Below are 27,800 nucleotides of genomic sequence, written 5' to 3'. Positions count from 1 at the left end.
TTAAACGTGTTTTTTATTTTATTGACAAAATAAGTGTCCTTGAAATAACAGCCAGGATGTTCAACCCAACACAAGTAATTTGTTTTTCCTTAACAGTGCGCTTTTTGTTCCAATTACATGTTTTATTTTAAACCATATTCAAAGACGTTTAAACAATACTGGAGACCATCATGGAAAACAAAAAACAAAATAACAGAAATATACACAAAATGCGAGACAAACCTGTAAAATTATTAAGTGTTAATATTTCAATTATTTATTAAAATTTCATTCAGTTTAAGTATTTTTTGAAAATTATTTCAATAATTTAAATTGTTAGGGAAGGGAGCAAATGCTGGGGATTACATAGAGATGTGGTATGACAGACAAGTTCACATCTGCAATCTGTGTTCATTTATTTTTTAGAAAATGTTCAGTAATATCTATTTTTACTGCATGAGACCCATGAATAGGGCACAGTGTCCTTCTGAATAGATCACTGTGTCTGTGGCTGTTTTTCTGGGTATTATCAGTGAAAGGAATCTGACAAGACTAAAGTACTGTAGCATATCAACAACATTGCAAAATCACCACATGTATAAAACTAGAATAAAAAAATAAAACAATTAAGTAATGATAATAACAAAATACAAAATTAAACAACTTAAAAAAAAAAACGTGTTTTTTATTTTATTGTCAAAAAAATGTCCTTGAAATAACAGCCAGGATGTTCAACCCAACACAAGTAATTTGTTTCTCCTTAACAGTGTGCGTTTTGTTCCAATATCATGATTTATTTTAAACCATATTCAAAGATGATTAAACAATACTGGAGCCCATCATGGAAAACAAAAAACAAAATAACAGAAATATACACAAAATGCGAGACAAACCTGTAAAATTATTAAGTGTTAATATTTCAATTATTTATTAAAATTTCATTTAGTTTAAGTATTTTTTGAAAATTATTTCAATAATTTAAAATACTGTATATTTTAGGTACAGATAATCCCTCTGTAAATGATGCTTAAAAATAAACAACAGAGTGATGGATTAAAAACATTAACATATATAAAATGTTCAACAACATAAGCTGTTTATAAAACGAGTCCTTTCAGAAATCTGAATTTAAAGAATGTAAAACTGCCATGTTGACAGGGTAAACTGGAGCTGGTCACTTTCACAGATTGAGTAAGAACCGGTCACAGTGTTTCAGAACTAAACCACCATTCTCAGCAGAGTCTTTCTGTGACTCAGAACTGCATGAACGATGTGATTGGTCAGTCAGGATTCTGTTGCCCCACCCACTGACATCCAGATCAGCTCTTTATCTGTTATTCAGAAAGATGTAACACAAGTCATCTCATCAGCCAGTTCCTCTTCCTCGTGGCTCCTGATGGGCTCCTCATCACTGTATATAGGTCCCATGTCTGTGTGGTTTAGGAAGCCTTGACTCTCCCCTGAGCCCCCACGATTCAGGAGATCACTTGCAGCACTTTCCATCTCATCTATGGTCATGTGACAGGCGTCTGCAATCTCCCGCTTGGCAAAGGCTACAAATTTGGGGTCCTTGGCATACAATCCCAAACCCTCAGAGATCAAGACCTGAGGATGGCAAATAGAGAAAGATCTGGAGTGACTTATGGCACTATACATGTCAAACTCAATAGACATACAACATAAATATAGTCATTTTTCTGTAATGTTCCCTCGATGTTGCCTTAATGTTGTTTTAGTTGTAACACGTTATAATGTTACTGTAATATTGATGTAGTCAAGCTGTAATGTGTCCATAATTTTATTATCACAATGTTGCTTTAGTGTTTCTCTACTCCTACCGCTTCTACCAGACTGTCAGCACTGCCTCTCTTCTCGCTGTAGTGAGGACTGAGTTGGGTGGGGACTCTGAGGGTGGTGTAGGCTCTATACGGCTGCCCCCCTCCACCCGTAGAGGGTCCCGAGTACCATCCTGAACTGGAATGCCGAACTGACGCAGGAACTCCCATGGCACTGGACTTTTTGTCCCAGATGCCTACATTTCCAGCCCCTCCTGCTCCCTCCTCATCTACTAGGATAAGGGGAGCATAAAGCAGACGACTCTGTCGAGGGCCGGTGTTTGCCCAGGATGCTGTTGAACCTGTGGACGATCTAGCGCTGCCGTGACGAGAATCGTAGCTGCTGTATCCCTAAGAGGATGAGAAAGAAACAGACTGAGTCATAATGTTATGACTTGTTAATATTCAATGGAGTCACTTCAGTTATAAAAAGCAGTTGACAATCAGGAACTGTGAACTGTGTGAAGATAAGGTGTTTCTTCAACTACAGGCAAGTTGCAAGTTTAGGCATCTTGTAAAATAAAATCCTATTCAAGCTATTTTAATGGGTCTGCTAAGACTAATTTCACAATTAACATTTTTTTTTTTGCATCCTAAATACATAAAAAATATATATATTTTCGCACAAACATATTTCACACATGGTCACATATTATCACAACAATTTAGCCACTAATAAACCTTTTCAAAAATGTATTTATTGAGCAGTGCTAGCAAAGCACATTCTTGAGACTGAAATGCAAGCCCTAATATGTAATATATAAAAATAATTTTTACACAATGTATATTAAGCTATATATACATTTATTTAGCAATTTGTTTCACAGTAGTTAAAATAATTCTTATTTAATTAATATACTGTATCAATTGAAAGACTAGGTCTGGGAAAAGAGTAAAACTATTAAACCAAATGCATTAGAAATGTAGATTTATTGCAATAATTTTTTTATAGTCTATGCCACCTCATTCAGTGAATAAACATATAAACAATATAATAAATAAAAAAGTAAATATGTGCATTATGAAAATGATGTAATTGTAACATTGGAGAAGATGTCAGAACAAAAAGAACACATTGGTAAAACTTTATTTTAAGGTGTCCTTATTACACATAATACATGTACTTAATATTATAATTACAATTAATAACACATAATTACATGCAAGTAACCCAAACCCTAATCCTAACCCTAACCCTAACCATATAGGAAGTACATGTAGTTAATTAATATTACTCAGTACTTTAAAACTACCCTGTAACAAGGAAACCTTAAAATAAAGTGTAACCAACACATCTGATAGTGTGTCATGGACAAAAAATGATATTGTAACATTACCTGTGAACGCGCTCTGCAGGGTGGGGAGTTCTGATGGTATGTTCCCGGGATGGGCAGATCATCGCTGCTATCTTGCCTTCTTAAACACTGTATGTTAAATGAAGCCTTTCTCCCTGAGAAACAGGCAAAAAATAATAATAATAATGCAAAACAGTGAAGTAAGTAAGTACAATCCCTTATTACATACACACAATATTATAATAATAGATTTTACCAGTAGGCGTTGCAGGCAGCAGGCGTCTCCGTGCTGTCCTCCTGCCTTCACCATAACTGTGTCCATAATGATTACTGTAGACAGGGTGTCTCATAGAGTGTCCATCATACATGTCTCTATGTGCCGGGAACATTGTGCTGTCCTCTGGATAACCATGCCTGAGGTATGTATTATTATAATTCATAAAGTTAATCAGCTTCAAAATATGAATTCATTCATTCAGGCACAGGCAAAACTTTCTGAGTACCTTTCTCTAGAGATGACGCTCTCGCTGTCCTCATATTTTCCATAGAAGCGCTGCTCTCCAGGGTACTCACCACCTTCCTCTCGCCGAGATAGCGGAGAGGAGAATCTGTCCCTGGAGTCCCTCCTGAGGGAGAAAAGAGGAAACCTGCAGTCAGCAGGAGACTGAGAGAACGGCAGACAGGAACAGAGAAGGGTAAGGGTGGTGCTGCAGACTGTGCTGAATGCTTACCTTGGGTATTTGTAGTATGATGATCTATCAAACAAAAACAGTGTGCAAAATTAATAACCAATAAATTACATCATTAATATGAGGTTTAATATAAATAAATACAGTGGAAAAACAACTAGATTTACCTTCTAGGCAGCTGGTCAATCACACCATTCTTGTGTTGGTTATGAAAGGAGGAACGCATGCGGTCTCTTCTTCTGAAATCCTCGTGTTCCAGAGCACCGTTCCTGTTCTGTGTTTTTGCTAAGGAGCTCCTACGTCCCAGTCTGCCGTTCAAGATGCCTTCTCCTGAGAAAGGAAGAGGAGCAACACTGGGAGTAGTGGCCAAAGAGGAGCGCCGGCTTTTGCTGGAGGGCTCAGCGTGGCCTGCAAAGCCATTTTCGTTCTAAGAGGCCAGCAATATAAGCGAGAGAAGAAAAAAAAACAGAATATTGTATTAAAAAATATGTAATGCAACAAGGAAACACATAGACATTTTTTTATTATATATATATATATATATATATATATATTTATGAATTATATTAACAATTATAATTTGAAAACATCACATTAAATTAGTCAGAAGTGGCAGCAGAGACATTTATGATGTTCCAAATAAATGCTGTTCTTTTAAACATTCTATTTGCATTCTGTTTGCAATAATAAGAAATGTTTCTTGGGCACCTATTAGAATGATTTCTGATGGATCATGTGACACTAAAGACTATGTAAGTATATGCTTGTGGCTGAACCTATACAATATCAAAAATAAGATCAAGTAGAAGCGCAGTGGCCTAATGGATAAGGCATTGGCCGCTGGGGATTGTGGGTTCAAGTCCCACCTGGTTTGTGAGTCTTTTGGTCACGTTCCTAACAATGCAAGTACTCACAACAATTTAAATATTTGTGCAAGAATGACTACTAATAATTACTCGACTTACATTACAGGCGGTGCACTTTAAGTAAGAAAAGCAATAATGCAATCTATGATTGACGTGTAAACAAATTATGCACCTAGATATATGATGAATGCTAAGGGAAGGGAATGCAATAGATTATATGAGCATTTCGCCAACCAAACCACAACATCTACACCACAAAACTTTCATCTTTAACTTCCATTCATGCTCAAATTACCATTCATCTCAATAGATCACGTTCCCCATCCTCTGAATAATTATCTAATCCTTCAGTCTCTGGCTATTTGGATATAATGGACAATTTTCTATTCAGCAAATTTATAAGAATAATGTAATGTGCTTCAGTTCATTCATTTAAAAATAGAGTAATTAAATTGTGCTCCAAAATAATATTAATGGTCCAAGTGATAGGCACCTTATAAAGAGCATCATCCTCCTCCTGCTCCTCCTCCAGACCTTCCTCTTCCTCCTCCAGATCTTCGTTCATGGCCAGTCTCATTTCTGGCCCAAGGTCCTGCAGAGTTCGCAGCCCTGCCTGACACAGATGCACGCGGAAAAAGACAGGCACCACAGTATATATGCAGCTCAACAAATCATCAAAAACACAAAGGAAAATACATGAAAACTATTTAGAAATCACTTAATGTTGGTCAAGCAGTTTAACAGGTAAGATTTTAGGCATAAAGGCTGCTTTAAACATAAGAAGGGCCCAGTGGCCTAATAGATAAGGCATCAGCCTTTGGAGCTGGGGATTGTGGGTTCAAGTCCCACCTGGGTTGCAAACTATAAAATTTGCACAGCAAGAGAAAATTTTAGTTGAAACTGAAGTCCTGCTTAATATATTTGCTGAGATCATGTGAGAAGGACTGAGGCTGTAAACATAATGGTTGGTAGATGTTTACTAGAAGAGAAAAATCAAAAGTCTGTAATGTTATCAAGGCATGTGCTTACTATTACTGAAACTTTAAAAATTGCAAGAAGGCCTAATGGATAAGACATCATCTCTGGAACTGGGAATTGTGGGTTAAGTCTCACTTGAGTTGCAAACCTTATGTTGAAACTGTAGAAAACTGGATATCATCAACCTATCAAAGCTAAGCTGTCTATTAAATGATGAAATGAAGTTGAAGCAAGTCTTGATGAATCATATGATATGGATTGAGGTTGTGAACCAAACAACTGACAATTTAAATCCAAATAGGGCTAAAAGAGAAGGTGACAATACTGTTGATTTTTCACGGTTTATGTATACCCAGACAGCAAGCAGTTTCGGCCCAGATGTGGACCGGATCTGGGCCGAAACAGCTTGCTGTCTGGGCAGAATTATTGATTAAGACTACATGGCTGTCAGGGATCTAGAACGAGGACACAATCACAGAGTGAGTGACAAGGGTTTATAACAAAACAGAGCAATACAAAAGGGTAATGAGGTGTGTAGGTGATTCAACGGGAGGAACACAATTAACAGACAGAGAGCTACTATGCAAATGCAAACTATGAAGCAGACCAAGTACCAAGCAGGGAGACCCAGTGGCAGGAACTCACAGGAACAGGTCAGGACAGGAACTCTTAACAACACAAAAAAGACAAGACAAGGCTCCACTGCAACAGAACTTACTCCAATGCAGGCAGGGGGATAAATAAAACAAGAACTGATAAAAAGTAAAGCACTGTAACATAAGGAATGATAACCAATTTAACCAACACAACTAACTTGAACATCAAACAAAAAATGCTAAACAAAAGATCAGGACTAGAAGAACTGAATAAACAAAATAGACAAGAACATGGAACTACAAAGGACCAGACAAGACAAGGGCACAAGACCAACCTGGAAGAGAGACATGAACACATACTCAGCCACATCCAAAGACAGTGAGAGAAGGGATGAGAATGACCACAAATCAGTTAAAAAAAAAAGACAAGAGGGCAAGAGGAACTTTAAACAGGGAGGAAAGAACTAATGGATAAGGTATCAGCCTCTGGAGATGGGGTTTGTGGGTTCAAGTCCCACCTGTGTCATGAGAAATAAGTCCTTTGTTTAGGATGAAATTTATATTGTGACAGTTTATAAAAAAAAAAAAAAAAAAAAAAATGCAAGCAGCATGGACACAAACCCACACATGTAGCCTCAAACTACCAATGACAGCACACCCACAGAGAGTGATAAAAAGAGAAACTCAGAATGAAGACAGCCAGGATCACAGCTCTATGGTGAAGGCTTTTTTAAGTTTAGTCTGCTTCAGTGGATCATCTCTCAATGTGGGATTTGTACAAATTCATTAAATGATTGTCAAGTCATCTGTTTTTGTGATTTAATTTAGTGCAAGTGCGATTGTGATTTAATTTAGTGCAAATGCAATGCTACTATTGTGCCAAGATATATTGTAAATGACTCAACTGAAATAAAAAGCTGGGATAGAGATCTACCTGTAGAGCTGAAGGGTTACCATTCTCTGAATCTCCCAGACCCACTTTCTCTTTCCTTTTCCGGAACTTCCTAAAATAGTCCTGGATCAAGAATGTGGCATAGAATTTGCCCACAGTCACTTCTTCCTCTGTAAAAGAACCAACACAGAATGTTGCAAATGCAACATTGCAAATTAGTTCTGAAACAGCATTCAGAACTGAATTGAGGCAGTCTTTTAAATGCCAGTTAAATATGAGTTGAGGCAGAAAACTAAACACAATAATAAATAAATTTAAATTTTACAATATTACATATTGTATTTAATACTATATTTAATTTGTCAGTCTAAATTACTCATCAATGTTTTCACATCCACAACATATACACCATTTCCAGAAACACCGGATATTAATATTCACTGTTTGAAATGCCAAAACACCCATACAAAAACATACATTTCATATTACCTATATGTAGGTCATTATATATAATAAATTAACTTCCATTTTATAGACCATGATGGAAGAGCATTTCATCTTCCCTGAAAATTTGCCAGAATAATTTACTACAAGATTTATAAGACAGATGCCTTATTAATAGTTCCTAAACTATCTATTCTTGTGTTATTTGGTGATATATTATTATTTTGCCATTCAGTAAATTCCTCTTCCTGTTATTCCAATTAAAATTAAAAATTCTGTCCAAATTCACACTTATGAATTAAAACAGAGCCAATTCATAAATTTTTGCCCAACTCTGGTGTATTGTGGTAATTTTCTGATGTTTGGTTGACTCTTTTTTTCAGGGTCTGATTGTGTTTATGGGGTGCAGTCTAACGTATTAATGCTTCGTAAAAAAAAAAAAAAAAAAAAAAAATCCTGCTTTTATTGAAGCCCCTCCCTCAGAAATACAGAAAGGGCTCTAACTGGTTAGCTAGTCCAGTGTGTTGTGTTGTGAGACTAAGAGAGAGAGAGAGAGATGCAGAGCAGGCTGATGTGAGGAACAAGACCGAGAACCGCTGCTTTAGAACATTGATTTTGAAACTTGTGAATCCATTAGAATCTTTAGAAGTCAGAATGGCAATTCATATATGAATAGATTTTTACGTGAACCCCAATTTTTCTTCCACTTACGAACATTACACACTAACGAACATTAAAAAAAGTGAAATCGCAATCAACCACCCCTTTAAAAGACTAAATAAAACTGATCCACAAAGAACTCACCAGTTGGGGGTGGGATGACCTCATCCAATATTTTGGGTTTCATTCTCTTCCAGATCTTCTTTATGATGATTCTCAACTCTTCGTTCTCTTGATCAGGATTCCCTGAGAACAACACATTGCAGCCACATCAGCTTACACAGCTACTAGGACCATGTCATTTTGCACACGTTGTCTCATTCTTTCCCATAAGTTGAATTGCATATTATTATTCTGCATGGAAACCTACAGTATATGGTTGTATGTGGCTGATTTCAGAGAAGTTAAATATGAAAGAAAACATGACAATGTAAGGGCTCCAGTATTTATATGCAAAGCACACTTTCATATGAATCATCTTTAGCTTAATTAGAGCGGTGAAGCGGATGAGTATGCTGAGGGTGTGTGTGTTTGTGTGGATGCCCATACTGACCCTCAGTTTTGATTTTCAGAGCAGTTCTGACCAGGGCGAACAGCGTGGCGTTGAAGGTCACCGTACCATCACTGTTCAGGGGCATGTTCATGGCAACCAGCCTCTGACAAAAAATAGAGAGATATAGTTAGAGAGAAAGAAATGGAAGAAGAACAGACCAAATGGATTTTGTGTGTCTGTACCTTGCAGGCCACACGATGAGGACAGAGCTTCCCAAATCCAAGCGGCGGCTGGATTGTCCTGAGCAAAGCCACCACATCCAAATGCTTTATTCGACCCCTGGAAAAAAAACACACATTTAATAAGACTTTAATTGTAAAAAAAAAAAAAAAAAAAACATTAGAAAAAGACTGATAATCTTACTTGGCTTCAGGGTCATACTCTGACCAGATTCTTTTGAACTCATCCAGGTGATGTGGTCCGAGAATTGACCAATCGCGGGTCAGATAGTCAAAATTGTCCATAATGACAGCAACAAACAGATTAATAATCTGAAAAAGCACAACAGTTCCATTTCACTATGCAAATCACACTTAAAACATTGCATAATAATCACTGTACAAATATTTAGAATTTTGTAAGAAGAATAAAAAATGTAAATGTAAAAATGTTCTTTAAAAAATAGTCAAGAACAAAACAAACAAATAATAAAAAAAAAACATTAGGTTTTTTAATTCTTAATAAAATCTGGGAAATGATGCAGTCAAATGAAAAATAGTCAAGAACAAAACAAACAAATAAAAAAAAATAAAAACATTAGGTTTTTTAATTCTTAATAAAATCTGGGAATTTATGCAGTCAAATGAAACTGCATGACTCAAGCTATCAAGGGCAAGTTAATTTAATAAACAACAACACTTACAAGGAAGGCGCAGAGCATAAAGAAACTGATAAAGTAGACAATAGCAAAGTTGCTGCCGCATGTGAATTCTTCCCCGGGCTCATAGTCTGACTCTGGGTCACAGCGCTTTCCTGGAAGACTGGCCAACATGATCTCCTGCCATGCTTCACCCGTTGCACACCTGCACATGAACAGCACATACATTACATTTATGCATTTGGCAGACGCTTTTATCCAAAACAAATTACATTGCATTCAAGATAAACATTTTTAACATGTTCATGCCTTTCCTGGGAATCAAACCGATGAACTTGATGTTGCTGGCACCATGCTCTACTGTTCTGTGATTAACAGAAAAACACACTCTCTCACCTGAAAAGTAGCAGTACAGCCTGTGGAAAAGTCTGAAAATTGTTGTTCCTGTTGATTTGTGTGTGGTCGTGCATGGCGATCTTTCCAAATGTCTGATGAATAGAGCATTAATGATTGTTTTTTTACGGATCAATTGTGTTTCATTTAAAAAAGAATAGATATAGTATAAATATAGTATAAAAATAAAAAATATATAAATATAAAAAAATTATGATCATCAGATAATATATACATTCTCCGAGCCTCCAATTACCTGCATTCCAATTACAGCATAGATGAAGAAGATCATAGCGATCAGAAGAGCAACATACGGCAGGGCCTGAGGGACAACAAGAACTGTAACAGACCACAACATTTGCTCAAAATATGAAAGAATGTTTGAGACAAACATCATTGTCTTCTGACCTGGAGTGATTTCACAAAAGTCCAGAGCAGGGTACGAATGCCCTCTCCCTTGCTGAGCAACTTTACCAATCGCATTACACGAAACAGACGGAAGAAAGTTATGGATACACGAGAGCTGTCCTCTGAGCTCTAAGGAGAAAATAAAGGAGATTGTATTTCCCTACAGGACAAATATAGGCCGATTCTGATTTTTACATGAAATATTTGTGAGCTAATGTCTGCATTAAACATTAACATAATCATTACTAGAATCTAATAAGACTAAAGTGATATTTGTAAAAAAAATTATTATTATATAAATTACCACTGAATTTAACTTGAAGGGCACCAGATGCCAAGAAATCTGTGCTAGTTTAGACTATTATATAGAACTGCATCTATTTCAATCCTGTTGATTGCATAAGTAAGAGTGGAACTCACGCTGAACTCTGTAACCACAATGTCCACCACACTTCCCACCACAATCAAAGCATCAAAGGAATTCCATGCGTCGATAAAGTAATGCTGCAGAACGGAATAAAAAATAAAAATCAACCAGATATTAAGAACAACATACTTGCAAAATTCAAGATGGTTTGAGAAGTGTCTAAAGGATTTTAAGACAACAGATCCGTAACTTTATAGACAGAATACACTATAGCACGCAAACATGTATCACATCAAGTGAAAGGACTGACCCTGAGTCTGAGAGCCATCAGTTTAATGAGCATCTCCACAGTGAAAAGGCCGGTGAAAACCATATTGAGGATGTCCATCACGTAACTAAAAAGTTTTGACTGGTCATAGTGCTGTGGAAGAATCCAGAGAGAGTATGATTCTACATTCAGCATTTAACTCATTATCAGCCTAAAGTCATCTGGTATTGATCTTTCTACTTTATAGACCTATATATATGTTTAGATTTATGTCAATTTACAGAGGCCTTCTTTTATCAGTGCAACTGACTTGGTGCTAAAATGGTGCTACTCTATACTAATTTAACACTGGCCTCAAGGTTCATGTTGGAGTTTTAAGTATGCTCACATAAGCTCAGATTCACAATACCAAAAATAGACTAAAATGTCTTTGTCTGTGGTTCTACATGCTGATTATACAGCTTTTTGTAAGGCTATGTCTTTTGTCAGACTCAGCTGTTTACCTGCACAGCCAGAGTAACGGTGTTGAGGAGAATCAGCACAAACATGATGTACTCAAAGCCTGTGGAGTTGATTATAGACCAGAACTTGTACTGAACTGGGTTTTTGGGGATGTACAGCTTCAGCGGCTGGGCCTTTAGAGCGTATTCCACACACTGTCTCTGAAAGTAACAAATAGAAGGAGACAACAAGGAGACTTATATACTTTTTTAATACACGTTTCAGTTCTTATTATAAAGAAAATGAGCATTTCAGGGGCTAAATATTGTCTTATTGGTGTCGCTTCAACCCGCGGACATAAAAAAACCTGCGGTGTTAACGTAGCCCAATTATTGGCAACACTGAGATCTAACTTTTACTTCCTCCTAATTTTTTCCGGATTACACTTAAGCTGCAATTCAAACATGTATTTGTTTTGACTCCATTCCCGTCAGAAACACCATCCAATCAGTTTTTGTATAAAAACAAAAAAAATTTATTGAATATAAGTGTCAGTGTCACATGATCCTTCTGAAATCTTTCTAATATGATAATCTGGTGCTCAAAAAACATTTATTCTTATTATTAATGTTGAAAACCGTTGTGCTGCTTGATATTTTTGTGGACACTATGATAATTTTTTTGGATGCTTCGATAAATTGAAAGTTCATAAGAACAGTATGTATTTGAAATAGCAATTTAACATTTTTTTTTTACATTATATTGTCATATTTAACAAAATTCATGCATCCATGCTAAATAAATCAATAAATCATACTGACCCCAAAATTTGGAACGATAGTATGTCACATTACAGAGGTAAAACTGATTGTGAACTTAAATGTAAAATGTAAAACACTGAAACCTCTCAAATATTCTTTAAAATAGCCTTCCGTCCAACCTGATTTTTGTCCAGCTCACAGTTCTTGAACTCAGCCTCTCCTTGCTCACGGAAAGTGATGATGACAAAACCCACAAAGATGTTCATCATGAAGAAGGCGATGATGATGATGTAGACGATGAAGAATATAGAGATCTCCACGCGGTAGTTATAAATGGGGCCATGATTCTCTGCATTGGCATCAATGGCTTTGTAGAGCAGCCTGGATGAGGAAAAACAGAATGTGGATTATTGTGTAAACATGGTCATGGTGACCTTCAGTGACATATGGAGGAAGATGTCAGAGGAGCAGACTCACGCTGGCCAACCCTCAAACGTGGAGACTGTAAACAGGGCCATCATTCCCATCAGTACATTATCGAAGTTGAAGTCGCTGTTGATCCAGATCCTCTCTCTCACCATTGGATGACTCACATCTCCATCTTTATACACCACAAACGTGCCCCTGTGTCACAAACAAACACACACGCAAACACCCACCCACCCACACACACACACACACAAGCACACAATTTGTAGGCACAAATGGATGTACACATAAACCACTCATGACACATAAGCACACATGTTGCCCAAAGGCACACACATGTGGTTAATGTAAAAACATAATTAAACAGGAAAGACAGATGCTGAAATATGACATACTTGCACTGTTCTGGAGTGTTTTTAGCTTCATCTGTGCAACGATAAAATTTACCCTATAAAACACAAAAGTAATAATGCAATAAAAAGTACATTAGTACACATTAGTATATAAATGCTAATGTTAAACTTGTGAGAGCACAAGATGTAGACAGACTTTGTGTGTGTGTGTGTGTGTGTGTGTGTGTGTGTGTGTGTGTGTGTGTGTGTTTGTGTGTGTGTGTGTGTGTGTGTGTGTGTGTGTGTGTGTGCATTTAACCTTGAAAAGCTGAACACCGATGCAGGCAAACATGAACTGAAGTAGGGTGGTGACGATCATGATGTTCCCGATGGTCCTTATAGCCACAAACACACACTGTACCACATGCTACACACACACAGAGAGAGAGAGAGAGAGTAATGGAGTCTCCACAATATCAATGACAGAGAAGCACTCAAACAATTCTGACAATTCTAAATTAAGCAAGGATGCATTAAGTTGATCAAAAAATACAATAGAAGTATTTTGTGATATTCGTATTTCAAATACATTTTTGTTCTATTGAATTTTCTATTTTTAAAATAATCCTGAAAAAATGTCTCATGGTTTCCACAACAATATTAATCAGTACAAAAGTTTCTTCAGCTCCAAACCAGCAATTTACAATGACTTCTGAAGGGTCTTAAGACACTGAAACCTGGATCAATGGCTGCTAAGTAATTTCTTATTTTAAATTGTGACAATATTATAATATAACTGTATTTTATACAACTACATTTTAAAGCATTTTTGATTAAATAAATGCAGCCTTAGTGAACATAAGGGTCTTTCAAAAACATAAAAAAACCACTTACAGAGCCCAAACTTTTGCGTTTACTAAAGATCAGAGTATGTAAACATGAAGAGAAAGGAGGTTTTTTGGGCAAAGAAAAGGAAAGAGGTAAGAAATATTATCATAATTGGCTAACTGTATATATACATGCCTTAAACAAATTTGCGAAATAATGCACAGGCACAAACACACTAAAAGTGTACCTTGAGTCCTTTGGCTCTGTTGATTGCTCGAAGAGGCCTCAGAACTCTGAGCACCCTGAGGATCTTCACTACAGAGATGGCACTCGAACTAAGAGAGAGAGAAAAGAAAGAAAGAGAGGTTTGACTTTGTAAGTGTGGACTCAAAAAGCATTGTCGCTTAACAATGTGATTTATATGGTTTAAGCAGTCAAGTCATATTTTGGCCCTTTCACTTCATCAGTGAACACAATGGTCATAAGATTTGGATTCCTGTGTTTATTTTCACATTTGCATTGCATTCAAAGCGGGATATGGGAACCATCCTCATTTATCCACCAGAGGGCAATGCATGCATATACACATACACGTACATATCTCTATTTATCAGATAACTCACAGACTCACAGAAATTATGAACAGACATATTTTGTATGTATATGAGTGTAGTAGACCTACTGTAAGAAAAAGGAGACCAGAGACACACTGACCACCAAAAGATCCAACAAATTAAACCAGTTTCTACAGAAGGAACCCTGATGCAGGAATGCGCCATGCACTGTCATCTGCAGAGAAAAAAGAAGGGAAATTTGAAGAAAGGTTAGGACATTTCAGTGTAGCAACATTTTACAAAAGCATCTGATTGATTGATTGGTACCTTCAGTAAGATCTCCACCGTGAATATAGAAGTGAACGCATAATCAGCATAACCCAACACCTGTAGAGAGAAATAAATCAGTTCCCCTGATATGAAAAATAATGTTTCACTAGTATGATTGATGCTTGGTGACAGACTTGTTTGTGTAAATGCGACACAAAAGACACGTTCCTGGAGCACACACTAAAAACAAACTATTTGTACTGAACAATCATGGTCTGAACTCTTACTCTTCCTAAACCTTCAGGGAAATAATAGATTGATAACCATGTTGTTCAAGCCCTTGGTCCCAGTTCTGACCCCCAATATCAATTCTGATTGGTCGATCCCATGTTGTTCCAGTACTAACAAGAATACTGATCCAAAAACATGTCCTACTTAAAGGTAAATCATGTTAAGCTATATGTTTATGCGTGTGCGTGCGTGTTTTTGACAGCAAGCTGATTGAAGGATTGCGTTCCCCAGCTGGCACTGAAGAGCTCCTCCAACATGCCAATCAACATGCTGCAGTAAATAACTATTTATGATGCTGCTTGTGTGTGAGCAGGAAACTCACATTGTTCCTGAAGGAGTGAGCTCTGATTGGATCCTCCGCAGCCAGAGAAATGCTGCTGAGAATGATGAAGACCAGGATGAGATTAGTGAAGATGTGGTGATGGATCAGGGTATGGCAGCCCACTCTTATTCTGGAGGGAGACACAAAGAAAACTGTGGTTAGCTGTGTGATATCAACTGTAAAATATCTTTAAGATTTTTAGTTGATTCTTCATGTTGCTCAACTCATGAGGTGCATGAGGAAACATTAAACAGATGCATTTTAACAAGTACATAGTGAAAGTCACATAAGTCACTTTAAAATTAATGCATTTGGATTCATTTCCAGACAGATTCATGCATTTTGAATTATGTATTATAATTATGAATTGAGTTATGTATTATATATATGTGTGTTGCATCCCAAATGAAGAGTTGCATGAAATCTAAATAACATTCCGAATAATTACAGATTTTGTGATTGTGTTTGCAAGCAGTAGAAACTCACATATTCTTGCTGTTTAAACTTCAAAAATAAAACAGATTTGAGTCAGATATAATGTTTGCTGTTTGTCTAAATCGATTGACCTTTTTCACTAAAGATAAAAAACTGGTACCTCCGAGGAAATGTACCATAAGAAGTTTATTTAGGAAGGCAAACGTTTAATTTGATTAATGAGTAACTCCAGAACTGGCGTTAACACATTGAAATGAAAATGTGAGGAACAAAAACACAATTGCCATGTTTAAGTGAGTGAGTGCTATTTTTTCCCCAAAAGTACTTTGGAATAGTTGTGGAATACTTGTAGAAAATGTTTTATATAAAGAAAAATATAATCATAGTAACAAAGAATTAATCAAATAGTTCACTCAAAAATGTATTGTCAGCACTCACCCTCAGTACATTCCAAACATGTATGGCCTATTTTCTTCTACACAAAAGAAGATATTTTGAAGAATGTTACCAAACAGTTTTGATGACCATTGACTTCCACTGTATGGATAAAAACAAACAAAAATGTCCTCTGTGATCCAGAGAAGAAAGTAAGTCAAACATGTTTGGAATGAATGAATGACTGAGGGATGCATTTATATGACACAAGTAAATTATGGCAGAATTCATTTTTTGGGGGGAAACTATCTCTTTAAATGGTCAAGTGCTGTCTGTGAATAGTTTAAAGTGCAGACTCACGGGTTGGTCTTGCTGAGGCAGAAGAACGCACTGCCCTCTGGGATCGGTAGAACTTTCTCTTTAGGAGGAGCAAAGTCAGCAACATTGAGCTGAGTTTTCCCTTCTTCCAGCAGAGAAGAACAGAAAGAAAGAGAGAGGGAGAGATAGAGAGAGAGAAACTGAGTTAATGAGATCACAATCTAGATCTATCACCACTGTGTCTTTGAGAAGCCACCACTTAACCTCAGGACACTAAGGAAGAGGGACTTTTAGTGCAATGGGTGTTTGCTGTAAGATGAGGAATTATGGTCGCTAATGTCTCCTAAATAACTACAAAACTTGTCAGAATAAAATAACTGTTCCAAAGCAATATGCTGTCTTAAAGGGGTCATATGATGCTTTTTTAAAGATCATTATTTTGTGTATATGGTGTAAACGAATATGATGACATGCTTCAGTGTTAAAAAAATACTGTGTTTAGTCTTTAGTGTTTTTCAAATACTGCACATTATTTTAGGTCCTCTATGCTCCGCCTCTCTCAAATGCGTCATTTTCTACAAAGTCCCTCCTTTTGAGAAGCGCAGTCTGACTCAGTGCATTGTGATTGGTAGATCACCGCAAGCACTCGTCGGAAATGTACAGACACAGTGATGAAGCTTGTATGTGTTTGCAGTACACAAGCCACGGACGGTTTAGACAGCTGACTCCACTGTGTGACCGTCTCTCTCTCTTTCTCTCTCTCACACACGCACACACCACACACACATACACACCATGCGCAAAACTCTGGATTTGAACAGTCAATAGCAAATACTTAAACTAATAACAAAACATACTTACAGTATCTGATTCAGAAGCACCAGATTGTCGTAGCAAAGTCAGAATTGCCTCCTCTCCTAGGTTTACGAAACGGTCGTCCATAAAATGCGTTGCTGTTCTGTTGTGAGTAATCTTAAAGATTCCTAAATGCATCTACTTTCAGAAGTCCAAATAAAGTGCTTTTGCTTTCGCTTAGAAACACAGCATCTCCCTGACATGGCTGCTTCAACACTAACTGTGGTTACTGAAACCTTCTTTCTGTGCGCAAACATTTGGGCAGCATTATGCAAATATTTCCACATAGTGATGTAGACATGTGGGGGCGTGTTAGAATGAGCTGTTTTAGGAGGGCGTGGCAGAGTCTTAACTTTGATAAACAATATATCTTAGGTTTTGAGATCTTCTTCCTGAACCAAGAAGTTGTACCACATTTCAAAGAGAAAGGAAAAATTTAAATCCCATCATATGACCTCTTTAACGTTTGTGCACTTTACCTTCATCATCTCCCTCTTCGGGCTCCTCCTCTTCCTCGTACTCATCATCAATGTCCACCTGTGGAAAACAGAATGAAAGAAAGACCTCAGTGTGATAATATCAACAACAAGAAAGACAGAGGAGTTTGATTTCCATACCTTCACCTCTCCATTCTCTCCTTCACCTTCACCTTCTCCCTCTTTTTTTCCTCTGTCAGGATCAACAGAATTGCATGTCAGAATTTACATTTGTTTTGAATATACAGAACAGTGGGTGAAAATGCTTCTATTTTGCATTTTACTAAAATAAAACATTGTCAGCGTAATTTCAGTAAATTGTTAAAATGGAAAATAAACATTTAGTATTTTATCTCCCTTTTGCTTTAATGAAAGAATCATAATTATTTTCACTTCATAAGGTGGCTGTTATACTTTTTTTCTTCTTCTAGGTTTAAGCAGGGTTTTGAATCTCAGGACCGCACTGTGTATGTTTAAGAATAGTAAATGTGTGTGCTGTCATATTAAGAAAAACACTTGAGTTAAGATTTGGTAATATGATCTGGAAAAATCTAAAAACACACTCATTCTTCTTATTGTCTCCATCCCCTCCTGCTAAGTTGTCAACAGCGATGGCCAAGAAGACATTCAGTAGGATATCTTAGAGAGCAGCAGTTAAGACCCAACAAAAACACAAACAGAAACATGACAAACGACACAAAAATACTACACAGTGTTGCTTTGTTAATAAATGTAATAAATACAAATGAATAAAAATTGTGTTGGTGTTTTGTTAATGATATCAGATAAACAAAATGGAAGCATAATAAGCAAATAATAATAGGTTTCAGACAGAAAGGATACAGTTACCACAAATGAACAAAATCACAAAGTAAAGACAGACGATCATTCCAGGGAAAACTGGGCCTCCATATGCCATAATACCATCATACATGACTACATTCCAGTCTTCACCTGTTAAGATCTGTAGAAAAAATGACCTACATTTAGCAAGAAAACTTAATAGCTCAGCTAAACAAAAAATGTAAAACACTGACTTTCTTAGGATCCTTAACTTTCTTAACCTTTGAGCAGAACTTTATACTTTAAAATCATCACTTTTCTTTGATTTTTAATTTATTATATTTTTTCTTTATACATGAATAATATGTATAAAAACATCTATGCTTATTTAACAACAGAATATAATGTTTTGACTGTTGTAGCAGAGTTGACCTGAAAGCAGGTTAGCAGGGCCTGAGGGAAGGAATCAAAGGTGCTTCTCTTGGTCTGCGTCTCGTCAAAGTTGAACTTCCCTCCAAATAACTGCATGCCAAGCAGAGCGAAGATGATGAGGAAGAGGAAGAGCAACAGCAGCAGGGAGGCAATGGACTTCATTGAATTCAGTAGAGAGGCCACCAGATTGGACAAAGCCGTCCAATGGCTGAGGAGGACAAGTGGGGCAAGAATTAGCAGGGCGGAAAAGTGATGAGTAATAAGAGAAACAACAGGAACAAAACAAATGCACCAGAGCAAAGAGGGAATTCATGTTTTTTTTTTTTTTTTTTTTTTGCAGAATATAAGAAAATCACATGTTTTTAGACATGCTCTAAATTAGAAAGGGCTGCAAACATTAGAAACCTAAAACCTACTCAGTTTCTTAAATTAAAAAAGATGTTTAAAGAGTTTAAAATTTGTTTAAGAGGCCTGAGTACCGCGTGACTTTGAAGATCCGAAGCAGGCGGACGCAGCGCAACACTGAGATGCCGAGAGGTGGCATGATCTCCATCTCCACAAGAACTGTCTCCAGAATCCCGCCGCACACCACAAAACAGTCAAAACGGTTGAAAAATGCCACAAAATATGCCTGCAACCCCAGACTGTACATTTTCAACAACATCTCCACTGTGAACAGTGAGAGGAGAACCTTATTGGCAATGTCTACGAGAGAGAGAGAGAGAGACAAAAAGAAAGAGAAGCAGATAAACAGATTCAATTCCAGTACAACCGAACAGTCCAGTTTCAATTTTTTGTCAACATGTACTGAAAGTTATTGGTAACACCATGATGGACTCTTATGAAAGACACATTAGTAAGAAAACAAAAGCTAATAGCGTTCTATAAATATAATTATAAACGTGTGGCCAATGCTGCGGGACAGTGCACATGTCATGTCAGTAAGGTGATGTTCGGAAACACCCACATACCCTGAACGTCGGTGAGCCAGTCTGGTTGGTTATAATGTTCAGAGGCACTGAGGGCAGTGTTGAGGAAGACTAGGATCAGCACTAACCAATAGAACGTCACAGATTTCACTGCTGTACGACAGTTTCTACGAATGCAACGGTTCCAGCGGCGCAGGGCACGACTAAGCAAACACACACACAAACAAAAAAATATATATATTTTTACATTCATACGGAAAAATTACTATATATATATATATATATATATATATATATATATATACATATATATATATATATATATATATATATATATATATATATATATATATATATATATATATATATATATATATATATATATATATATATATATATATATAATGTAATTTAATATATAATATAATAATATAAAAGTCATGAAACATGTCATCAAAGCAATTTAAGAGTTTAAGAGAAAAATTTATTGCAAAAAATAATTTACATATTCCATATTTTTGTCCTCTCTGCCAGAATAAAATATCTAATATCTTTAAAACAATAGAAATGCACTTTAAAAACAAAACTGCATAACATAAGACCAGTTCTCAGAGAACCATCTTGGATGGCATGAGGGTGAGTAACTTTTTAGCTAATTTTCATTTTTAGGGAAACTAATCCTCTAAGTTTGATAGGTTTGCATTGTTTTATACATGAACTTCTAAGCATAAATTAAATTTAGCTAGGTTTATGCTTTAAACAAGAAAAAATAAAAATACAGTGCATTTTTTTAAAGTAAAGTCTATATATCCATTAGACGGACCCTGAACTACTAGTTTGTCCTCACAATGACTCACCAGCAAGGGATCTTCATAATGCGAGCGCTGAAGTCAAAGGACAGTGAACAAAACAAAACAAAGTGACAATGAGCTCAGAGACAAGCAAAACACAGAGCAATGGGCAAAATGTGCACTTTGATGCATTGTGCTTAACAAAGATCCAGTTCAGATACTGAAACAAGGACAGCCAAATAAACCCAGAGTAATGAACTGACTTGCAAGAGCACAAAGAATACAAAGAAAAGAGAACATAATGAGCCGCAACTGAGAAATTAAGGGATGACACTCCATTATGGCTGATAACAACTTCCATTAGTAAGCCGGCAGGACAACGCAATGACAAATGTTGTGTGTTATGCTGTTTCTAATTATAGTGGGTATGTATGTGTGTGAATATTATTACCAGCAAGCAGCACAACAATCTGTGTGTTCCTCATCTATGTTTTCAGTGTTCTCAGAGGCCGTTTCACTGGCTGGAAGACTTGCTATAGCATGTGATAAAACAGGAAGAGAGTGAAAGATACACAGAAAAGGATAGGTATATGAGAGACAAAGAGAAAGGATAATGTTGGCAACACATTGACACAGTTTTGGAGATAAGAAATCTCTCTGAAATAGGGTCAAAGCACTTAATATGGGTCCAACTGAGAGATGGGATTTCTGGCCCCAGATGTAAATTACACAATTAGACCCAACAAAGTTGAGTGGGGCTATATATAGAACAGCAGGGGAGTGAAGGGGTCATGTGTCTCGTTCTGATTGGCTGTACCGTGGGTTTCATTTGAGTGGCTGAACCAGCCGAATTTCCCCCTCTTCTTATCAGCTAGGTCACACAAGGTCACACCTGAGGGGAGATTGAAAGATCCAGAGAGAGAAAAAGAGTGAGAGACATGGAATAGAACAAAATGAGAAACAGAACAGATGGAAAAGCAGGTGGTGAGTGGGGAAATCTTTACCTAAAACATCAATAGTGAGATGTTTAATGTATATTAATGTACTTATATTGGGTACTCCGTTTACTATATTTCTAACTGGATCTCAGCACAACTTCCACACAATTACAGTGCAATAAGTACAACAATTAGTTGGTAGTACTTTATTTTACAGTCCTGTTCCTCGTGTACATACTATGTACTTATTATAATAATTTCAATAACTATGTAATAACTAGGTACTAACCCTAAACCTACCCCTAAACCTAACTCTACCCCATGTAGTTACCTTGTATTACCAGAACTTTCTTAGATAAATACACAGTAAGTACACTATAAGTACATGTACATACACTTACTGTAAAATAAAGTGCAACCATTAGTTGTTCCAATTTAACAGACTTTAAGTATATCAGTTTAGTTTACTAAAAGTACAATTAAAGGGTATTTTTATTAAGTATATACTTTTAATATGTAAATGTATTTGTAGAAAACTTAGCATAAAATGTATTTAAAAGACATTTTAGTATATTTATTTTCACTAGGGCAGTTAAAGGTAAAATGTGTAACTCATCACTCCAAACTGAGATGTCAAAATAATGATTCATCTTTTAGGGTCCAGGGCATAGTAATTTAGTTATTATTTATATAATAGTATAGCATTTATTATTATTTTAAATAGATTTTATTTGACATTTTGAATGTTCATTTTAATTTTACTTTAGGTTTCATTTTTAGTCATTAAGTCATTTTTATTTATATATTTTCATTCAGTTGCTAATATTTTAAGTTTGAGTTTTTCATTTAATATTGACATCTTATTTTAAATTATTTCAGCTTTATTTCTATAAACAAAAACAATTTGTTTATAGGGTGCATTTTTTTTTACATTACATTTAACTTAATGTGCACTATATATATATATATATGTATAATAATTATTTTTTCTAATATATATCTCATTTTGTTTTCAAAATGATGGTCAGAAATCATAAGATTAATCCCAATTATTTTATTCTATTGAAAACCATAGTTTCAAACACTAAGTAACACTTCATCTAACATTAATAGTGATTTAAAAACAACAATTATATAGTTGTTATTCCGTTTTTGTTAGAAGGCCCTCAGAATGGGATCCACATATTTGGGGCCCTTGGGATCAAAAACTCTGTCTTATTTAATAGTCTCTGTATGGTAAACTGGTATAGGAGAAACAGGTGATCAACAATGAACAAGAGATAGAGTACAAAGGGGTTATGGATGGTTAAACAGAGGGAGAGATCTCACGTCTGTTCCCGTCCTCATCAAACTCCTCAATGTCCTCAGCCTGAGTGATCCAGTCCATATATCCACACAGATCTTCCTCCATCTGCTGTTTCTCACGAAGCTTCTGGAAATCTCCACGAGCTTTCGCCTTCTCTCTCTCCTTAGAGAATTCTCTACACACAAGTATGGCCTGTTAAACAAGCAAAACAAACGCACACACGCGCAATACACACTGTGGACTTTCACACTCTGTTTAACGGAGAGGTAAGCAGCACAAGGCAGAATCTTTGGGGAATTCTGTTGTCTGCAGGAAATCAAACTCTGCAAATCTGCTACTCTCAGCATCTGGGGATTGTTCCATTCAGGTTAGTACTGATACTGATAACTGCTGCTGCTGTCCTCTGTTAAACGATCACAGACATGCAAACAAGTTACAATGCACAATTTATGATGTCATGAAATGCAGAAGTCTTAACTCATAAATATTGATTGGGTTATGGACTAACTCTCTTAATACATAAATTGTCACATGTGATGTATCTATCATGGTATTCATGTTTTCAGAGTCAAAACTGAAACAAACAATAACATTACAGTTATAAATCAACAAAATCAACTGTACACCATTGAGTTGCTATTTTTCTGCATATTTTCACATTTGCTGTTTTGTTGAAAAACAGGTGGATCATAAATGGGTATTAAAAAAAGAAGTACACAGTATTCAAAAGTTTGGAGTCAGTAAGTAATGAATACTTTTATTCAGAAAGGATTCATTAATTAAACTAAGCTAAAGTGACAGGAATGATATTTATGTTAAAAAAAGATTTCAAATAAATTATGTTCTTTTGAACTTTCTGTTCATCAAACTTTAGTTCATTTTTGTTCATCAAAAATGTATCACCATTTACAAAAAAAAAATATATATATATATATATATATATACCATTATATATATATATATATATACCATTATATATATATATATATATATATATATATATATATATATATATATATATATATATATATATATATATATATATATATATATACACCATATAAACCACTATTAATGTTAGATGAAGTGTTACTTAGTGTTTGAAAATATGGTTGTCAATAGAATAAAATAATTGGGATTAATCTTATGATTTCTGACCATCATTTTGAAAACAAAATGAGACATATAATAGAAAAAAAGAAGAAAAAGAAATTACACACTTGATAAATACATCAATCCTGTCAACTCACCCGCTCAAAACACCCAACACAAGGTTAAGAACAAAGAAGGATCCAAAGATGACCAGGCTTACAAAGTAAACCCACGGCAGCTCAAAACCAATTGCATCATTCATCTACAGAGAAGAACACACAGGCAAAGGCAACTGTATCAGTGTCATACACAACCACTTCCTTGAAAGATGATTATGGACCATTACAGTCAATCGGAAGACACAGTTTACGTAGTTACCCAGTACAAGACATCTGTCCAGCCTTCCATTGTGATGCACTGGAACACTGTTAACATGGCAAAGAAGAAGTTATCAAAGTTAGTGATGCCACCGTTTGGTCCATCCCACTTTCCCCTGCACTCAGAGCCATTGGCAGCACACTGGCGACCGTGACCCGCATACGCACACGGGACTGGATCATCATCTGCATAATTATCTGGGAAAGAGAAGAGACAGACAGATGAAGTAAGACAGAGAGTGACAGAAAATGGACATAAATATTTTATGTGAGTGTGTGTAGTTACCTGTGCCTATAAAATAACAGGTGCGATGCATTCGTCCGATGAAGAGCTCCAATCCAATGATGGCATAGATGATGATGACAAAGAGGACAAGCAGAGAGATGTGCAGCAGGGGAACCATTGCCTTCATGATGGAGTTTAACACAATCTGCAGGCCTGCACACACACAGAGCCAAGAAATCATCAGTCTGTAACCCAAAATCTGTATTTTTTCATTAGATACATTCCCATGCTTACAGTTTATGTCCATTAAATAAATTGTAGTTTTTTTTTTTTTTTGTGCAACTATTGAAAGTTTTGTAACAATGTAATGTGCTATTGTCCCTTTTGAGAAATTTAATGCAGCATTGCTAAATAAAAGGATTAATTTCTCAATTTAAAAAATCTTACTGACTCCAAACAAGTCTAATTTTAGTCAAAGACAAAACAAAAAAAACATTTTATTTGAAAATAATGTTCAACATGACAAGTGGCTGATGACTGAGACTCATGACTGAGTGGTTTACATGACTTCAACAATGGCAGCCAGAACATAATAGTACTACATATGTACATAGTGTGGATTTTTAATGTGTGTTTTCTGGCAATGTCACCTTGCCTTACTGGGAGAAGTGCCGGGATTAATGTGCAGGTGGGCACATGAGGGAGAGATACCATCATACATGCAGGTAGGCTGGAAAGATCCACTCCAGCTTCTAAATGTACTGTGGTGGAATAAGTCAATGGTTTACATGATCCTGTTTTCTGCCATCTTGGCCAGATTGTACAGTACAGTATGTAATTGTGTTTTCAGCACCATGGACAGCACTCTTTAAAATCATCACCTTAGTATTGTAAAGACACACGCAATGAATGGCTTAAATTACTGTTAAGAAATCATTTGTGAACAGGACCTTTTTAAAAATACTGGTTCTGTAAATTCGTTTCGGCAGTTTAAGGTTATGAGAAGTTGTAACATTACCAGTAAATTGCTGGAATGATGCTATGCCTGAATGCAGAATGTAGATTACCAGTATGAGCACGTACAAGTTCAGAATGTGCTGACGTTAAGACATCTACTCTGAGCCAATCATAACATTCTGACGCAGATGACGTATTGACTGCGCACTGTGTAGTTCAGTTTGAAGTCATCTAATGATGTCTCTGGGCCAAAAGAAGCTGCATGAATGTGAACGTTTGACACAAAAATTAAAACATCAATAAAACACTGACTGCGTATACTGCAAATACAACACCGGGAGCGTAACAGTTCAAAGGTCTGATTTCACAGAATTTACTGGTAATTTCAAACCGATGTGTGAATGGTACTGCAAAAAAAAAAAAAAAAAGTATTTACCGGTAAAGTCATTTTGGTAATTTTCTGGTCATATCCTGGTTTAAATTTTGTGAAATGGGCTAATGATTCATGAGCATGTGTCAGCGGGCCTGATTTTGAAATGACTGCAAAACAGCACAGCTGCTGGTTGCAACCATAAGTCAAGCTCATTGGTGACTCATGAGGATGCTGAATTCATCTATAGGCTCAAGTATAACGATAGAGAAATCAGGCTACACCAGCCTTTCTGATCACTGCATAAATATTGTAACTGTTCAAAACACTGGTGCATCACACAAGCACATCACTCCATACAAAACATCTCGGAATAAATCCTTAAGAGCACAATGACACTCTTGTCTGGGTAAAATACCATTGAATAGTTCATAGCAATGTAAACCAGATTTAATCAGGCATCAAACTGAATTGCTTCATTTTCTTTCTATTACAAACACAAACTCACTGGGCACTCCTGAAACCAGTCTGAGGGGTCGTAAGACTCTGAAGGCTCGGAGAGCTTTGACATCCAGACCTCCCGGTTTCCCCGGTGTGTGGGAAGTTGTTTCACCGGATTTATGAGTAGCAGTCTCTAATACCACACTGAACAACCTGCAAAATACAAACAAATATACATAAATATGGTTAATTCAATAAATATTAAATAATCAAATGTATAATGTAATGTTAAAGGTAAAATTATGATCTTCTTACATTAAAATCTGAACGTCAAATATTCGTCAAATGAAAGATGAAAAACATTTGAATGCAGGAGACCAGGTTTTACAACAAAGACAGAATTCATATGTTAAATCTTATAATAATATTTATTGTTTGAATATTGGTTTAATTTCACACTTACTTTCTTTAATAAAAAAAACCTAAACTAAACACAGACCAAAATTAGATGTCATGTTACAGATTGTTGTAAACTTACTAAAACTAATGAATATAAGATGACAAAGGTGAATAGTAAAAAAAAAAACAAAAAAAAAAAACAGTCTAGTCCAATTCCAAAAAATGAATGACTCTTATACAAGCTAGGTCCTTGTCAATGAATCCTGGACTGGTGTAGTCTCCAGCGATTAAACTAATTATTGGACCTAAAACCTGCATGTAATAACCATAGAACACTGTCTACGTCATCATTTAGGAACCTAGGTGTGTTATTTGATCTTTCATTCAAAAGCCACCTTTCTAGCATTTGTAAAACTCCATCTCAAAAATATATCTTAATTGCGACCTAAGCTCTCAAAGTCAAATGTCAAAATGCTTATTCATGCATTCACGACCTCATGGTTGGATTATTGTAATGCTTTATTGGGTGTTTGTTCTGCACGCTAAATAAACAAACTCCAATTGGTCCAAAATGCAGCAGCTAAAGTTCTTACTAGAAACCAGGAAGAATGACCATATTAGCCCGCTTCTGTCAACACTGCACTGGCTCCCTATTAAACATCTTATAGATTAAAAAATCCTCCCAATTACTTATAAAGCCCTAAATGGTTTAACACCGAGCTCATATTGCATTATAGTCCTTCACATCCGCTGCGCTCTCAAAACTCTGTCAATTTGATCATACCTATATTCAAAACCAACTGCGGGCAGCAGATCCTTTTCCTATTTAGCGTCCAAACTCTGGAATAACCTACCCAACATTGTTCAGGAGGTAGACACACTCTGTCAATTTAAATCTAGATTAAAGACCCATCTCTTTAACCTGGCTTACACATAACACACTAACACATTTCTATTACTCAAATAAATGTAAAAGATTTCTAGGCTGCATTTATTAGGTCAACCAGAACTGGAAACACTTCGAATAACATA

General features: G+C 36.1%; 1 protein-coding gene and 1 non-coding gene across 2 annotated transcripts in view; one reads left to right on the top strand and one right to left on the bottom strand.

The window, feature by feature from the left end:
• The window catches only part of cacna1fb (calcium channel, voltage-dependent, L type, alpha 1F subunit), a 38,866-nt gene continuing 11,066 nt past the window's right edge, over nucleotides 1-27,800 (bottom strand). The window contains exons 5-48 of the mRNA XM_052564322.1: nucleotides 26,437-26,582; nucleotides 24,662-24,814; nucleotides 24,377-24,573; nucleotides 24,157-24,260; nucleotides 22,930-23,081; nucleotides 21,480-21,554; nucleotides 21,114-21,195; nucleotides 20,729-20,755; nucleotides 19,914-20,074; nucleotides 19,422-19,647; nucleotides 18,943-19,150; nucleotides 18,571-18,691; nucleotides 18,291-18,366; nucleotides 17,869-17,920; nucleotides 17,731-17,788; nucleotides 16,439-16,541; nucleotides 15,269-15,398; nucleotides 14,713-14,772; nucleotides 14,514-14,620; nucleotides 14,079-14,166; nucleotides 13,323-13,430; nucleotides 13,067-13,119; nucleotides 12,720-12,866; nucleotides 12,422-12,623; nucleotides 11,544-11,702; nucleotides 11,083-11,193; nucleotides 10,826-10,909; nucleotides 10,406-10,534; nucleotides 10,254-10,319; nucleotides 10,001-10,092; nucleotides 9,650-9,809; nucleotides 9,151-9,278; nucleotides 8,970-9,066; nucleotides 8,788-8,890; nucleotides 8,379-8,480; nucleotides 7,173-7,300; nucleotides 5,158-5,277; nucleotides 3,966-4,225; nucleotides 3,841-3,864; nucleotides 3,613-3,735; nucleotides 3,366-3,523; nucleotides 3,152-3,264; nucleotides 1,818-2,165; nucleotides 1-1,584 (exon numbers count right to left, since the gene is read on the bottom strand). Of these exons, the coding sequence (XP_052420282.1) occupies nucleotides 1,318-1,584; nucleotides 1,818-2,165; nucleotides 3,152-3,264; nucleotides 3,366-3,523; nucleotides 3,613-3,735; nucleotides 3,841-3,864; nucleotides 3,966-4,225; nucleotides 5,158-5,277; nucleotides 7,173-7,300; nucleotides 8,379-8,480; nucleotides 8,788-8,890; nucleotides 8,970-9,066; nucleotides 9,151-9,278; nucleotides 9,650-9,809; nucleotides 10,001-10,092; nucleotides 10,254-10,319; nucleotides 10,406-10,534; nucleotides 10,826-10,909; nucleotides 11,083-11,193; nucleotides 11,544-11,702; nucleotides 12,422-12,623; nucleotides 12,720-12,866; nucleotides 13,067-13,119; nucleotides 13,323-13,430; nucleotides 14,079-14,166; nucleotides 14,514-14,620; nucleotides 14,713-14,772; nucleotides 15,269-15,398; nucleotides 16,439-16,541; nucleotides 17,731-17,788; nucleotides 17,869-17,920; nucleotides 18,291-18,366; nucleotides 18,571-18,691; nucleotides 18,943-19,150; nucleotides 19,422-19,647; nucleotides 19,914-20,074; nucleotides 20,729-20,755; nucleotides 21,114-21,195; nucleotides 21,480-21,554; nucleotides 22,930-23,081; nucleotides 24,157-24,260; nucleotides 24,377-24,573; nucleotides 24,662-24,814; nucleotides 26,437-26,582 (5,608 nt within the window). The 3' untranslated portion in view covers nucleotides 1-1,317. The remainder of the gene's footprint in view (nucleotides 1,585-1,817; nucleotides 2,166-3,151; nucleotides 3,265-3,365; nucleotides 3,524-3,612; nucleotides 3,736-3,840; nucleotides 3,865-3,965; nucleotides 4,226-5,157; nucleotides 5,278-7,172; nucleotides 7,301-8,378; nucleotides 8,481-8,787; nucleotides 8,891-8,969; nucleotides 9,067-9,150; nucleotides 9,279-9,649; nucleotides 9,810-10,000; nucleotides 10,093-10,253; nucleotides 10,320-10,405; nucleotides 10,535-10,825; nucleotides 10,910-11,082; nucleotides 11,194-11,543; nucleotides 11,703-12,421; nucleotides 12,624-12,719; nucleotides 12,867-13,066; nucleotides 13,120-13,322; nucleotides 13,431-14,078; nucleotides 14,167-14,513; nucleotides 14,621-14,712; nucleotides 14,773-15,268; nucleotides 15,399-16,438; nucleotides 16,542-17,730; nucleotides 17,789-17,868; nucleotides 17,921-18,290; nucleotides 18,367-18,570; nucleotides 18,692-18,942; nucleotides 19,151-19,421; nucleotides 19,648-19,913; nucleotides 20,075-20,728; nucleotides 20,756-21,113; nucleotides 21,196-21,479; nucleotides 21,555-22,929; nucleotides 23,082-24,156; nucleotides 24,261-24,376; nucleotides 24,574-24,661; nucleotides 24,815-26,436; nucleotides 26,583-27,800) is intronic.
• On the top strand, nucleotides 5,449-5,521 carry trnaq-uug (transfer RNA glutamine (anticodon UUG)). Its single transcript has one exon. It is a non-coding gene; the product is annotated as a tRNA-Gln (tRNA).

Source organism: Carassius gibelio, chromosome B8 (assembly GCF_023724105.1).
Source record: "Carassius gibelio isolate Cgi1373 ecotype wild population from Czech Republic chromosome B8, carGib1.2-hapl.c, whole genome shotgun sequence".
Classification (NCBI taxonomy): domain Eukaryota; kingdom Metazoa; phylum Chordata; class Actinopteri; order Cypriniformes; family Cyprinidae; genus Carassius; species Carassius gibelio.
This window is presented reverse-complemented; position numbering and strand designations above follow the sequence as displayed.